The sequence below is a fragment of the Conger conger genome, chromosome 4, assembly GCF_963514075.1.
Source record: "Conger conger chromosome 4, fConCon1.1, whole genome shotgun sequence".
NCBI lineage: Eukaryota > Metazoa > Chordata > Actinopteri > Anguilliformes > Congridae > Conger > Conger conger.
In genome coordinates, this window is record NC_083763.1 from 17,936,622 (window position 1) to 17,952,340 (window position 15,719).

The following is a 15,719-nucleotide window of genomic DNA, read 5'->3' on the forward strand; positions in this document are numbered from 1 at the left end:
TTGCATGCAAAGGATATTCAACCAAATATAAAAATGTTCATGTCCAATATTTTTTTGATAAGGGACAGTAATTTCCGAACAGTTAATCCGATATCAAATTATAGATCACTCTCTGCACTTCAACCGCATTGTCATTGTATTCTTTCAAACTCAAAGTGCTAGAGTACAGAAGCAAAATAACAAACGTGTCACTGTCCAATTAATTATGTTGCTCACTCTATGTAGTTGTGATTCAGGAAAACAGCATATAAATGCACTTGGCAAGGCATTGTTCAGTTCACACAAGCTACATGTTTTAAGAAAGTATATAGTACCATCATATACATAACCATCAGGACCATCATCTAAGGGAGCACATTTTTATAACTGAATTAATGGAATATAGAATGAGACAAAACTTAAATTGAGAAAAAACTTTATTTTGTTAAGGGAACAAGGCACAATATAGGCAGGTAACAGAGTGGTCAGTAGGGGTCACTGAAGGGGTAGTGAGGATGTCCACCATCCCTGGGAACAGGCTTCCCATTGACCTGCAAGGCAAAGCATCACACAAGCTGGTGAGGTTCAGTACAGCAAACCCTAAGTTCAACATGTACCCTGTCAGTAGGCTCATATGTGTCACTTGCCCACTGTTGGAAGTCACACTGGTAAAATGCAATTATCATTGAATCTATATTTCTAGCATTGCCTAGGCTTTCAGAGGTAAAGGAGTGAAAGCTTATTCAAAGAGATGACTCATGTATCATCTGTAATGGGCAGGAAAAAAGAAAAAACCATGGCTTTCCCCAACACATTTTTAAGCTTGGCTGCAGACACTTCACACCTGGTGAAGGGTAGTGAGAGATATGCAAATTAGCCATGTGACTGAGCTTTTCATCACTTTAAATGTGTGTGAATTACACCAATGTCTTGTAAACGCTGCAATAATTGAAAATAACTCTTACATCAAAACAAGATCATATTTCTACACCATTCTGAAATTTGGACTGCAGGTAAAGTATCAAAAGTATCTTTCCTTTACTGGGTACAAAAACATTTATACCTAAAAGTTTTATTACATAAAATTTGTCATCTGTCATCAACTCACTCATTTTGTCCACATGCCATCAGAACACGTTACCCATGTGACAACTTACCCCACTCTCCCCTACAACAATGTTGTTATTGAAACAAATCTATTTGAAAAAATATGACTTGAATTTGAACCTCATTAACATCTTCAGGTATCACGGAAAAACTACTTAAGGGATAATGAACTCTCCCCTACAACAATGTTGTTATTGAAACAAATCTATTTGAAAAAATATGACTTGAATTTGAACCTTATTAACATCTTCAGGTAGCACGGAAAAACACCTTAAGGGATAGTTCACTGTCTGGAGTTTATATCCTGTTTCAGTTTTACTGTACAATTTCAATTAGTCAGTCCCTGACAAGTTTCAAGTTTCTGACAACCTGCTGGGTTCACAATAGCAGGTAAAGGGCAATCAGGGTTTTACTGTTTACAGTAAAAATGTACTTAAATGTAAAACTGAATTTGAAGTCGCTTTCACAGAGATGCCTCTAGAGGTTGTACATGTACTGTATATATTACATTATTATTCTTTAAGAAATTATGTTTAGAGTTATTCTGAATTGCAGCTAATGGTGCATGCAACAAGCTTGCTGCACAAGCTGCTTTGGAGTTACTTGTAACATAAAGAGCCAGTTTCTCAAACACAGAATAAGCTTAGTCCTTGACTAAACTGAGTTTTGTATGGATAAATGTATTAAATCTAGGACACGGCTGGAGTGTCTTGCTTTAGAGCACAAACACCCAAATCACAACACCTTCCATTTTAAGGGCAGGAAGTATTAAAAACTTTGGAAGACACCACATTTTTTTTACATTGGAAACCTATCAAAAATGTCCAAAACTTAAAGTTGGGTACCATCAGAACACCACAAAAAATGATTTATCCATTACACAAGACAGCCGCTAGATGGCGACATATTTACTGAAAATGCTGTTTTGGTAGACAAACTGTGTTGATATGAATCAACCTGTTGAAGAAAAATAAGATACTGATAGTAAAAACATTGATCATGATGATGATATTTCAAGTTTAGGACAGATTAATAATTATTAGACAATCCAACACTTTGTGCAAGTTAAATATGACTGAATGAATGATACTGAACTGTCTTGTATTGAATGCTGTCCTGTAGCTTTAGCTCAAAGGTTACTCACTGTGATGGTAGGCACAATGTAACGCCAGCCTCTGTTAAGTGCTGTTACACTCTTCACTTCCTCTGCGTCAAGAGTGAAATCAAACACCTAGACAGACACATTATAATGGAAAGAGAATCTTACTGAGAAAATACACTGAGAGATTTATGCATTATGCCATATCAATACCAGAATTAACAAGACCATTCATAAAATAAAATCAATGCCATCAGTAATGCAGGTGTGCCATTGCACACACCCACGCACGCACACATGTATGTGATTGTAATAGACAAAAGATTCACTGATGCAGATTTTAAATGATTTTCCAGCAAGAGAAAGAACAGAGATCCTTACCTGGATGTTCTCTTTGATGCGTGACTCTGTTACGCTTTTGGGAATTGTCACCACACCTCGCTGAGTCTGCCACCTGGCAAGAGACAACCCACAGGGTCTACAGCATGCACAATCTGCACAACCCACAGTGTCGACAGCATGCACAATCTGCACAACCCACAGGGTCTACAGCATGCACAATCTGCACAACCCACAGGGTCTACAGCATGCACAATCTGCACAACCCACAGGGTCTACAGCATGCACAATCTGCACAACCCACAGGGTCTACAGCATGCACAATCTGCACAACCCACAGGGTCTACAGCATGCATAATCTGCACAACCCACAGGGTCTACAGTATGCACAATCTGCACAACCCACAGGGTCTACAGCATGCACAATCTGCACAACCCGCAGGGTCTACAGCATGCACAATCTGCACAACCCACAGGGTCTACAGCATGCACAATCTACACAACCCACAGGGTCTACAGCATGCACAATCTACACAACCCACAGGGTCTACAGCATGCACAATCTGCACAACCCACAGGGTCTACAGCATGCACAATCTGCACAACCCACAGGGTCTACAGCATGCATAATCTGCACAACCCACAGGGTCTACAGTATGCACAATCTGCACAACCCACAGGGTCTACAGTATGCACAATCTGCACAACCCGCAGGGTCTACAGCCTGCACAATCTACACAACCCACAGGGTCGACAGCATGCACAATCTGCACAACCCGCAGGGTCGACCGCATGCACAATCTGCACAACCCGCATGGTCGACAGCATGCACAATCTGCACAACCCACAGGGTCGACAGCATGCACAATCTGCACAACCCACAGGGTCGACAGCATGCACAATCTGCACAACCCACAGGGTCGACAGCATGCACAATCTGCACTGTGCCCACAGGGTCGACAGCATGCACAATCTGCACAACCCACAGGGTCTACAGCATGCACAATCTGCACAACCCACAGGGTCTACAGCATGCACAATCTGCACAACCCACAGGGTCGACAGCATGCACAATCTGCACTGTGCCCACAGGGTCGACAGCATGCACAATCTGCACAACCCACAGGGTTCGACAGTATGCACAATCTGCACAACCCACAGGGTCGACAGTATGCACAATATGCACAACCCAGAGAGTCTACAGTATGCACAATCTGCACTGTGCCCACAGAGACAGTGGCATGTTCTGTGGAGCAGTCCCGAGGTGTCAGTGTCTGCATGGTGACTTCATTACCGGAGAATGATCTGTGCGGGGGACCGGTTGTACTTCTGTGCCAGGGCAGTGATGGCCGGCTCATCCAGCAGCACAGGCTCATCGGGGTGTTTCCAGGCCCGGTCAGGGGACCCCAGTGGGCTGTAGGCGGTCATCACCAGGCCTCGTTCACGGCAGTGCGCCAGTAGCTCTACTTGAGCAAGGTATGGATGACCCTCCACCTGCATTGGGGTTCACACACTCACCCTCACACATCGCAGAGCTGGTACCCAGGCCCTATCCTCATACTCTGGAGTTTATGGTGGAAATGAATTCACCTTAAGTCATATATCATAACATAACAACATAACATAACTATCATCTCTGCACCTGCAGTACACTTGGCTTAATGCTGGCGATGGAGAGGACATCATCAATTTGCCGGCTGTTGAAGTTGGAGAGGCCAATTGCCCGCACCAGACCTTTTCCCACAAGCTTCTCCATGGCTGCCCACGTCAGCTTGTAATCGATGTCATCGTAGAGCATTGTGCCATCTTCTCTCTTGGGAAACAACATGTCACCACGTCTGCAGAGAGGTGATCACATAGGAGCTGTTAGTGGGCCGAGGTGATTTGTTGTTGATGAGAATGGGTTCCCTCTGCCCATGCTCAATTAAATGTAATTAAATTTGTATAGCGCTTTTCACAGTAAAGACGCTTTACATAGTAAACAGAAGGGAAGAAAAATGGGAAATATCAGCCCTAATCCAGGCATTAATATGGGCCTGGAAAACAGTACTGAATCAATAGTTACACCAAGGTTTTTAACAACAGAAACAGAGAAACCATCTAATTTCAAAGGAAATCATCTGCACAGCAATGGTATTAAACACGTCTGCTTATGATGTTCCCGAGAGGGAGCATGTTAAGAGAAAAGAGGACCAGAAACCGATCTTTGGGGTGCTCCAAAGTGTGCCTTGGAATGCTCAGAGGATTTATCGTTTACCCTAACAAATTCTGTGAGAAAGATAAGATTTAAATGCCGTGCATTTAAATGGTGGCGCACGGTTTAATCATCGGACCTTGATGCAGGCATCAGTGCGATACAGTTGCACAGCGAGGACCAGGGTTCGCGTCACGGTTCTGCCAAAGCCAAGTTTGGCTTGCTTCGAGGGTGGGGGGGAAGGACTCGGCAGGGTCTGTAGGATCGCCGCATACAGCATCCTGATTGCACTCGCCTCGGAGTCACGGTCTTGGGGCTTTGAGATGATGCGGCTTGTAGAAGGCGTGTAGTTCTTCAGATCGCTAGATCTCCTGGGCTGTGGGGGGACAGGGCCATAGTGGTGTGTCCTCAGCTAACATGGGCAATCGGAATAGATAGGGTACAATTGGCTAGAGGACAATATGGTGGTCTATGGCATCAAAGGCAGGAAGTCATCATAGGAAATCGGGGGACACAGTCTCTATAGGTTTCGTAGTGATAAGTGGTTCAGAGAAAGACATCTGTTTCGGACAGAAAGTCTGCGGCCTAGCCTGTCCATTTCCAGAAACATCTGTGCATCTGTGCTCTCCCTGTGGTGGCTCAGTGTGAAACCAAGGGCTCACAGCCTGTCAGTACCTCTGGGCTTCCACGCACAGCCCCACTGACACACTGTCACTGCCTGCTGTGAGGTAGCACTTACCCGCCTGCTGTTTCAACCACAGAGGCCCATCCAGGCAGGCCTGGACTTGACACACAAACACCAACCTCAATAAATGCAGGTAAAAGCTGCGTGAATCAGTCTTCTCTGCCTGAAAGTCTCTCACCAATTTATAAAATTGCTTAGTTTACTTCATTAAATGCAGCACAGTGCTTCCCAACAATGAAAAACAAACAGACTTGAGCTTACAGTGTGTTCTGAACGTGTGGTACACGTTCCAGAGTTGAAATGATTGTTTTAAGTGGAGGGCTGCCTCCAGTGCCATTTCATCTTGAGAGCACGGGCTGGGGCCAGAGGGAGGGGCTTACTGGAAGGCGTAGGGCCAGTGGATGAGGTAGAGGTCGAGGTAGTCCAGCCTCAGCTCCTTCAGCGTCTTCAGCAGGGCTGGCTCCACATCCTCAGGGTGATGCTGTGTGTTCCACAGCTTGGAGGTGACAAATACATCCTCCCGCCTCAAACCCTGACGAGACATAAATGCAGTGAATATTTTTGGCTGGGATGGGACCCCTTTTACAAGCAACGCCACACAGTACTGTCATGTTTTAGATTGCTTAGCATTCCCCCCCCCCCCCAAGATTTCATATAAAATAGGTCTGATATATAAAATCAAAGAGGTATTTACATGAAAGATGTTTGCTTGACCATAACAAAATGTACATTACATTATTGGCATTTGGCAGACGTTCTTATCCAGAGCGACGTACAATTGATTAGACTAAGCAGGAGACAGTCCTCCCCTGGAGCAATGTAGGGTTACGGGCCTTGCTCAAGGGCCCAACGGCTGTGCAGATCTTATTGTGGCTACACCAGGATTAGAACCACTGTCATGGTTGAGTCGGCTACAAAAAAACTGGGCAGCATATATATAGTGGGAGCAATAATTATTTGATCCCTTGCTGATTTTGTAGGTTTGCCCACTTACAAAGAATGGAACTGTGTAGAATTTTAATCATAGGTACATTTTAACATTAAGAGACAGAATATCACAAAATAATCCACAACAACAACATCATGTAAATTTTATAAATTTGATATCATATTTTCACACAAAATAAGTATTTGATCCATAGAACAATAGGACTTAATACTTGGTGGAGAAACCTTTGTTGGCAAGCACAGAGGTCAGACGTTTGTTGTAGTTTTTCACCAGGTTTGCACAGATCTTGGGAGGGATTTTGGTCCACACCTCTTTGCAGATCCTCTCCAAATCCTTAAGGTTCCGAGGCTGTCGCTTGGCAACTCAAAGCTTCAGCTCCCTCCACAGATTTTCGATGGGATTTAGGTCTGGAGACTGGCTAGGCCACTCCAGGACCTTAATATGCTTATTTTTGAGCCACTCCTTTGTTGCCTTGGCCGTATGTTTTGGGTCATTGTCATGTTGGAAGACCCATCCACGACCCACTGAAGGAAGGAGGTTGTCGCCCAAAATTTTCTGGTACATGGCCCCATTCATCCTCCCCTCGATACGGTGAAGTCGTCCTGTCCCCTTAGCTGAGAAACACCCCCTAAGGTTTCCACCTCAATGCTTCACAGTGGGGATGGTGTTCTTTGGGTTGTCTTCCTCCAAACACGGCGAGTCGAGTTGATGCCAAATAGCTCTATTTTGGTCTCATCTGACCACATCACCTTCTCCCAAACCTCCTCCTCCATCCAGGTGTTCTTTGGCAAACTTCAGACGGGCCTGTACATGTGCCTTCTTCAGCAGAGGAACCTTGCGCGCGGAGCAGGATTTTAATCCTTCACGGTGTAGTGTGTTACTGATGGTTCTCTTCGTGACTGTGGTCCCAACTGCCTTCAGGTCATTAACAAGCTCCTCCTGTGTAGTACTGGGCTGATCCCTGACCTTTCTCATGATCTTGATATCCCACGATGCGAGATCTTGCGTGGAGCCCCAGACCGAGGGAGATTGGCGGTGACTTTGTATTTCTTCCATTTTCCAATAATTGCTCCAACAGTTAACTTCTCACCAAGCTGCTTGCTTATTTTCTTGTAGCCCATCCCAGCCTTGTGCAGGTCTACAATTTTGTCCCTGATGTCCTTGGACAGCTCCTTTGTCTTGGCCATGGTGGAAACGTTGGAATCTGATTGATTGTGTGGACAGGTGTCTTTTATACAGCTACATAACAATGTAACGAGTTGACACAGGTGTTTTGGGTAATGAGTTGAAATTAGGACTGCTTCTTAATGGAAAACTAACTCGTCTGTGGGAGCCAGAATTATTGCTGATTGGTAGGGGGTCAAATACTTATTTCATGCAAAAATACAATAATAAATTTATAAAATTGATATGATGTTGTTATTGTGGATTATTTTGTGATATTCTGTCTCTCAATGTTAAAATGCACCTATGATTAAAATTCTACACAGTTCCATTCTTTGTAAGTGGGCAAACCTACAAAATCAGCAAGGGATCAAATAATTATTGCTCCCACTGTAAGCACTTGTATTTGAGGTCATTGAGCCACTGCAAAAATGGCTAAAACACTTTGTGAAATAAAGAGGCTGGCTCACCTTGTCTGGCCCTAGTGTATCCTGCAGAGCCTCTCCTATCTCTGCCTCATTGCCATAAATGGAAGCACAGTCAATATGCCGGTAACCAGCCTGCAGAGCCAAGATCACTGCCTGCTTCACCTACAATACCAAAATATACACAACCATTACAAAGCTTGAGAAACACACGCAACACATTTCAGAACATCGCAGTATAAGAGTCATACACGGTTCATTCATAAGGAAAGACCTTTTTGCATTCACACCTTTCTTGTGGACAAAATACAAAGTAGCTCTCTCATCAGAAACATTTAAAACTACTTTGTCTCCTTGTTGACTCGGTTGGCCCATATCGGCTAACCCTATATTGTGTAACTTTTGTGAGAACAATGCAAGGCAATGGTGAATATTTCCTTGTCTTGACTGCTGGTCAAAAGAAAGGGCAGACCAGTTTACAGTTGGTCTTCAAACCTTGTGTAAACATGCCAGATTAAAAATGAACAGTTTAACAATTAACCAGGATTTTAGTATTTCTCCAGATGAAAGAATCCATGTATCAGAACTGTTGTGCCATAACTACAATGTGACTAATAAGTCATTTGTTTCTCTGGAAATTGAGGACAGAGAAGGAAGGTCATTACTTCCTTTAACAAATTCCTTTTACAATTGTTTTCAAAAATTGACTGTACAGAAAATAATTTTTCATGTCCTTGAAGATCAATTATAAACATGCATTACTTCTCACATTCATATTTTTTCATTACCTTTCACAAATCTAATGTCGGCTAGTCAGTCAGAAAATGTACTGTACAGTTGATAAACCAGTGTACATTTTTAAGGGGAGAACAGAAACGTGCAGATGGTTATGTTATGTGCTTAGAGACCTGTGCTTAATGTGGCAAGTGCAGTGAAAAACAAAGGAGAAATATCAAAGGACAGGCTGTTTTTGATTTGTAGACAACATCTGAGCTTTTCATTAGCGTCCTCTGCCTGAATCTCCACTTATCTAGCCCTTCATCTGGTCTCCATGGTAATAGAACTAAAAAGCCTGGAGAATCGTGGGTGCCACTGAAAGAGGCAAGGGGGTCAGTGCTGTGAATAGCAATCTTTTGTCTCTTCGTCACGGCAACACATCATAACACTGCTCGCAGTACAATGGAATCAAGGCAAAAAATGAAAATGAAATTCTGCCTTGAAATCTGTCCTGAAACTACTGAAGGTTTCCACAGGTTACAGTCATTTTATTATTAGGGGTGGACTCCCACCTATATGATGCTTAAAATAGAGTTATTGTGATGTACAATTTCATGTGATTTCAACCCATGTAATTCTTATTTTTCATTGGTTGCTTTTACAACATGACATGTAGCTATATCAATAGGACTGCAAAGAAACAAAACAAAAGTCAAGTTAGACTTCACTTTTCCACCACAACATACAATATGTGTCGGCAAAGGTTTCTGTGAATATGCTTATTATGAATTGCATCGGTCATCAAACCCTCACCTTCCCAGGCTCACTCTTCCATGTCCCCAATCCAAGGAGGGGCATCTTCCGACCAGTGCTGAGGACCGCAAAGTCATTCATACTGGACTGGGGTATCTTTAACGGAATAAAAAGAGAACTCATGCTCAGATGTCGACATTAAAGCCACAGTCATGACTAAATCTTATACTGATTTTCAAATAAGATACTTCTTAGCGAAATTAATTAATTGAGTGGAATGTTTAGGTCGACACTCCTAGATCAAATCCAGATTTTCAGGTTATAAACGTATTCAATATGTAACACAGAGGGGCAGAATTACAAGCATACATTTGTTAAATAAAGGCTGTTATTTAAAAACTCCACTCATTGGAAGTGATGCTGTTCGGTCTTTAAAATGTATAAACAAACACAGGCATTATACCTAAATGTATAAACATGACAGTCAGTATGTAGAGACATTATATAGCCTACAGTAAGCTATCTTCTTATCAAGCAAACAAGTAGCCTATCGGGTGACTGCAGACAAGCTGGACCGAGAGGCTATACTGTAGTTCTGCTTACTCACCTGTTTCCTACATTTTAAAGAATTGGAAATAAAACGGCGAATCAAAGCTGGCTGTATATGTTGCTTTGTGTAGAACACGTAGGCGAACTGTGTGTTCTCTATGCACCTACGTAGCAAATTATTACCTATACAAAAATACATGCCTTCACAAATATGCATGGACTTACTTTGGTTAGTCTCCGATTTGTGAAAGCGATACCCCCGCCCGATAGTTTGTAATTTAGCTAATATTTAAGTGAGCTTGCTTGGCACAACCCGACTCACAGTATTTCCGTTTCCGGGGTTATTATAAAAGCTGCAAAACGTGTATTGTAGTATATTCTTAATTTTTGAAAAAAGGTTGAACTTGGCTAAATGTGTGGTACATTCTGTCATAAATTATTTTTAAGGCATTATATAATAACAATAACTTAAAAATAAGCTATTGCCTCTTATACTGCTTTAATCAGGCTATAATAAAAAAAAAAACCCACTATTGTTAACGCACTGAAAATCAAAGTAACAGGTTTCATGGGTGAACTACGCTACGACAAAAGTCGAGTGTAACCTTGATTAGTGTCGTGATATACCCTAACCGTCGCGGTTTTCAAGGGGTAAATTAAAATTTTCTAAATGGTCCGTTAGAAAATGATTGAAGATGACCAAGTTTATAGCCTAACGAACGAATGAATTTATTTACGCTATTTTTATTGACTTCTTTTGTATTATGAAGTTACAATGCCACAATGAACATCAACATTCAACCATCGTCAGTGGAGTAGGTTAGAGTAGCCTTATTTTTTGCCTTATTCTTTGACATTTAAATGTCCTATTGATATTTCGAAGAAAACGCCGAGTCATGATGGTAAAGCACATACAATTAGTCGCCAGCCAGATAGCCACGTTTTGTTGAACTAGTCGACTTTTAAGGCGGGGTATTTCAAGCAGTCTGTCATCGCGATAAGTGCGCGGGTATAAAGTCTTGATCAATACTTAGTTCTTTCCACACAGCTTTCACCCAGCAGAGGGCGGAACGGCAATAAGGTTGTCACACTGTGTCTTCGTGTAAGTTGCAACTTAATGTAAATATAGTTTACATTTCGAGTTTAAAGGGAACTACTAGACTACGCATTTTACATAGCTAGCTTGCTAAACCTTTTTGGTTTGGAGATCCTTTCAGCCAGGCGGATAGTTGTATGCCGTTACTACGTCAGTTGAATATTTATCAATGAAACTCAGGCTAGAATGAAGGGCTACCTGCCATTATGTATTTATTGACTATTATATAATCTAAATCAGATTTGATGGAAATTTTCACTGCATAGGCTATCTCTGTAGGGTCCTAAAGGAAAAAATCTGCGTGATTCTACGTACACTATTTCTATTTCCCCTTTAATATTAAAGTGATTCATTGTTACGGTTTTGGACACAAGTGGTTTTATTAATTAGGCGATTTTTTTGGATACCTTGCACAGCTTCGTTGTGTCTGGTTAAGATAATTTTCGAAAGTAAGAACAATTACAAAGTACAGTACAATTACTTGAACATTTTTGTTTCTGAAAGATTGGCTTGGTTTGGTTAATTGTATAGGTATTGGATGCGGTTCCTAGAACATGCCTTTGGGATCAATGTACAAAAGGAAGTTGGGAGGAAGGATTTCGTTTATTGAACAGAAAAGAAGCGCAAAAATACAGCATGCTTATCAACAATATTGTGGTGTATTTTGAAATATGTATACGTAAATTGTTGAGGGTTTGGCAATGTACCATATATACAGATATTTTTCGTAGCCATACATTTGCTTTGGGTTAAAACCAAATCTTTGACCGCTATTTTAACATGTGTTATCAGCTGTTTAGGTGTTATCAGTACGCTAGGTGTGGAGGGCTGTTCTATCAACCAGCTACTTTTGTTTCTTCAGTCACTTCAGAGATGGCTGCAGGTGAAGCTCGCATTGGGAAACTGGCCCCTGACTTCAAATCAACAGCCGTAATGCCGGACGGCCAATTCAAGGAAATCAAGATTTCCGACTACAAAGGTAGGACTTGCAACACACATTAGTATGCACAGTTGTATCAACAGGGTGGAGTCTTGTTGCTCCTATCATATGGTTGAAGGCAACATGAGAATTTGCTTTTGGGGAACATTACTGCATATACTAAATTGAAGCGTTTATTTAATCAGGTAAAGCAGAGTGCATTAACAAGGTTTTCACTTTTAATGGGACTGGGGAAGTTGGAGAAGAGATTAGGTTGTGGTACATATCTGGGACCGATTAATTTTTTGTATTCACGGTATTAAAATAAAAAACGTTAAAGCTTTTTCAATGTAAAAAATAATTGATTATCTTTTTTACATTCATTAGACATTTTAAAGATAGATATGTGTTTTGAATAATTTTTTCCATCAAAATTAAAATGATTTCCATCATATCAAAATTAAACTTATTTCCTGCTTATGCCAATTTTAGAGCTTTTTCCCAGTTAATTTGTTATTTGGTTCCAGATAAACTGTCAGTACAGTGCAAACAACAATGGTATCATTTTACCCAGTCAACAATCAAAACATTCAGTTAATTTGTTCTTAGTTTTACTTAAGTTGATATACATTTTTGTTTGTATGTGAGAGGGGCAGTGCTTACAATGGTGGTTAGTTATGGATAGCTTGCTACTTTTATCAAATGCATAAACCTTGCTAGGTTCTGCATGCCCTTATGAAGTTAGATAACCTTTACGGGTTACAGGTCAGTCCATCTATTACACCATTGTCTTAGTTGTCCCAATGGTTTTTATATGTATACATTTAGATTGCATATAGACTCATGCAGTCTACATTGTAAAGCATTTAGTTGGACCTGATGGTAATATAAAAAATGGCACTGTGCAAATGCCATTGTTATGCTCACATCAGGTACAGGACAGGACATCAGGATGTGCTATGTTGACACAATGTTGTCCAGTTCAACTGTTTACTCTGAGGAAGATGCCAATTTGAAACATCAGTCTGTTACTGAATGAACATGCTTAATTTCACTCTGATAAATCTCTTTGAAAAGCCTTAAATGTGTGGCTGTTTCTCTGTCTGCAGGAAAGTATGTGGTATTTTTCTTCTACCCAATGGACTTCACCTTTGTGTGTCCCACTGAGATCATTGCATTCAGTGATGCTGCTGAAGAGTTCAGGAAGATTGACTGTGAAGTCATTGGTGCTTCTGTGGACTCTCACTTCTGCCATCTTGCCTGGTATGCAGATAAAAAAGGCTGTACAGCACACTATTAGGCATATATTCTTAACTGACCACAGCCATCTAGCATTGTTTTAGTGTCAGCCACATATGCATGTGCAGGTGTGTATGCATTATCGTCTGTGTGCTTTTTTGGACAGGATCAACAAGCCCCGCAAGCAGGGTGGTTTGGGCCCCATGAAGATCCCACTGGTAGCTGACGCACAGCACTCAATCTCCAAGGCCTATGGCGTGCTGAAGGAAGACGAAGGCCTTGCCTACAGGTGAAAGATGGGTGGATCTTTGTATGGGACAGCCATTCATCACATAAGTCTAAAACAGTCCCTTAATTCAATAATGAGCAATAGTTGATGATCTGTTATTTCTAAGATTTCACAGACATCAGAATGATTTAAATTAATACACATTTCATTTTACTGAGTCAATCTTTCCAGACATGTTGCTTGAATCAACCCAACATGTTGCTTGGATATTAAGTTTGCTTTCTGTGGTGTCAGGGGACTGTTTATCATTGATGATAAGGGTATCCTGAGGCAGATTACCATCAATGATCTGCCAGTGGGTCGCTCCGTGGACGAGACGCTTCGCCTGGTGCAGGCCTTTCAGTTTACAGACAAGCATGGAGAAGGTACTACCTACAGGCATCTCTGAACATTTACAGTATGTTGGTCATCTTCATTTCAAGTGCTTCCCACTGGAAGGTTGATGTACCAAGATGCTTTGAAAAATACAGTTAAAAGATGGTCTGTAATAGTGGTGTAATATGTAGGTCTATTTGAGGTAAAAGAACAATATTGAGCATTTCTTGCTTTACAGTGTGCCCCGCTGGCTGGAAACCTGGAAGTGACACCATCAAGCCTGATGTCCAGAAGAGCAAAGAGTTCTTCTCCAAACAATAATAGACAGACCAGAGTCTGTTGGACCATTAGACCTTAGCAATTGTACTATGTGTAGGTGAGATGGCACAGTTGCTTGCAAACAGGATGTGGTATTGTGGTTCCCTTTTTTTCTCATACGTATTAGTTACTGTTCAGTGAGCCCAAGTACCATGAGACCAAAAGGTGATGCAAACTGATCTTTCAGAGCTATGTTGGAGAAGTAGATCCATGAGACTGGTTCAGTTATGTACTGTATAGATACCAGTGTTATGTAACGTTAGTTATTTCTACACACTTCTGCTTGCTGTTGTGGCTTCATATGATGCAATAAAACTTTGCACACAAAACCTGCATTGTATCAGTGTTAGGAGACCAAGTCTGACCAAGTCACTGCAAAAAAATTGTGTAATTTGGCTTTTCCCACCATCCGGTATTGCATGGTGAAGAAAAATTTGTCTTTTTCATTATTGTAATAAAAGAAAGGACAAAAAGATTTCATTTATTGTTTGTTTTTATTATCAATTCATTACATTTCTTATTTTGTTGTTTATTTGATATGCAGGGGGGAAATATACTATGCTTGTTTCATTTGAGTCTGCACTAATACTGTTTCATCAAATTAAGTTAGTTTCAATCTTATTCTATTAAGCCTCTGTTCTGGTATCGAATCTGGGCCGTTCCAGCAGCCCAGGATGGTGACAACATAATTCGCTTTAGCCTCATCCAGGGTCCTGGGTTTGAGCGCAGTTATCAGGCCCCCAACCTGTTGGCTAGGATCACAGTGCCTCATTGCATACTAGTGACCCCTTCTGGCACAGCAAGTATGTCAGGTAAACCCTCACATGAAGCGGCTTCCTGACTAGCATCTCGGCCGTCAGGGTAGTGCCTGTCTGTGCTCTCCCTGATTGATGCTGGGTGAATGTTGCACTGACGAGTGTTCATATGTTACTCACCTTTTATCACATGCCTAGTATCTCAAAGTGAACCATGAAAATGTTAACTGACCAAAAATATTATTTTGCATTTCAATCCCCAGGCTTGAACCCAATTTAAAAAATTGCAGTTTGAACTGAAATGGACAGTCCATAAGTGCAGACCGCAAGATCTGAAGGATCTTGAAAGATTCTGAATGAAGGAAAGGTTGAAGATCCCCTCCAATATGTTAATCAATCTTACAAACCACAATAGAAGATGACTCATAGGGTTGTTATCCTTAGAGAGGGAGGGTGCAAAAATGACTGAAAACAGGTATGAACAACTGTGACATCTATCTTTTTGTAGCCTCCCACTCTCAGAAATAAAGGTATGAGAAGTGCCTAAAAAGGTACCCTAAGATGGATAAAATGCACCCCTAGCCAGCAATATATCATTCATCTGTACCTTTTTTGCTTGGAAAACGTACTCTTCTGTACCCCAAAGAGAATATTACTGTACTTTTGGTACATTAGATTTTTTAAGTTTTTTGTATAAAACGAGCTCGGCCATTCAACCAAACGGAAACTGTGGATAACACAGATAAATCAGATGGGCTAAGCTAGTTAGTTTATATGTCAAAAAAACGTCATGACGTCTGCCGCGTATGGAGAATTTATCAAAGCTCA

At 41.3% G+C, this 15,719-nt stretch overlaps 2 protein-coding genes across 4 annotated transcripts; one reads left to right on the forward strand and one right to left on the reverse strand.

Moving 5' to 3' along the window:
• Positions 1-398: 398 nt before the first annotated feature.
• Positions 399-10,335, reverse strand: akr1a1b (aldo-keto reductase family 1, member A1b (aldehyde reductase)). 3 transcript variants are annotated; one of them, XM_061237547.1, is made up of 9 exons: positions 10,186-10,335; positions 9,472-9,567; positions 7,987-8,106; positions 5,784-5,935; positions 4,167-4,362; positions 3,819-4,018; positions 2,567-2,639; positions 2,231-2,317; positions 399-530 (listed from the first exon to the last, which is right to left on the reverse strand). In XM_061237547.1, the coding sequence occupies exons 2-9, from the start codon at positions 9,550-9,552 to the stop codon at positions 465-467; spliced, it is 975 nt and encodes a 324-aa protein (XP_061093531.1). In that variant the 5' UTR covers positions 9,553-9,567; positions 10,186-10,335; the 3' UTR covers positions 399-464. The 3 variants fall into 3 exon arrangements, with proteins under 3 accessions (XP_061093531.1, XP_061093530.1, XP_061093532.1); XM_061237546.1 differs by lacking the exon at positions 10,186-10,335 and adding an exon at positions 10,019-10,172; XM_061237548.1 differs by lacking the exons at positions 5,784-5,935; positions 7,987-8,106; positions 9,472-9,567; positions 10,186-10,335 and adding an exon at positions 4,858-5,069.
• Positions 10,336-10,976: 641 nt separating this feature from the next.
• Positions 10,977-14,611, forward strand: LOC133125862 (peroxiredoxin-1). Its single transcript, XM_061237549.1, has 6 exons — positions 10,977-11,062; positions 11,919-12,035; positions 13,085-13,238; positions 13,381-13,503; positions 13,738-13,868; positions 14,057-14,611. Exons 2-6 carry the CDS (start codon positions 11,930-11,932, stop codon positions 14,137-14,139), a joined length of 597 nt encoding a protein of 198 aa, XP_061093533.1. The 5' UTR covers positions 10,977-11,062; positions 11,919-11,929; the 3' UTR covers positions 14,140-14,611.
• Positions 14,612-15,719: the final 1,108 nt, after the last annotated feature.

Bases quoted from the DNA above. Each gene is read 5' to 3' on its own strand.
- LOC133125862 (XM_061237549.1), top strand. From the start codon at position 11,930: ATGGCTGCAGGTGAAGCTCGCATTGGGAAACTGGCCCCTGACTTCAAA. The intron at 13,239-13,380 runs GTATGCAGATAA...TTTTTTGGACAG, and splicing joins CACTTCTGCCATCTTGCCTG to GATCAACAAGCCCCGCAAGC. The intron at 13,504-13,737 runs GTGAAAGATGGG...CTGTGGTGTCAG, and splicing joins GACGAAGGCCTTGCCTACAG to GGGACTGTTTATCATTGATG.
- akr1a1b (XM_061237546.1), bottom strand. From the start codon at position 10,159: ATGTATTTTTGTATAGGTAATAATTTGCTACGTAGGTGCATAGAGAAC. The intron at 9,568-10,018 runs GTGAGTAAGCAG...ATTCCGTTAAAG, and splicing joins CTTTAAAATGTAGGAAACAG to ATACCCCAGTCCAGTATGAA. The intron at 8,107-9,471 runs GTGAGGGTTTGA...TTGGTATTGTAG, and splicing joins GGAAGAGTGAGCCTGGGAAG to GTGAAGCAGGCAGTGATCTT.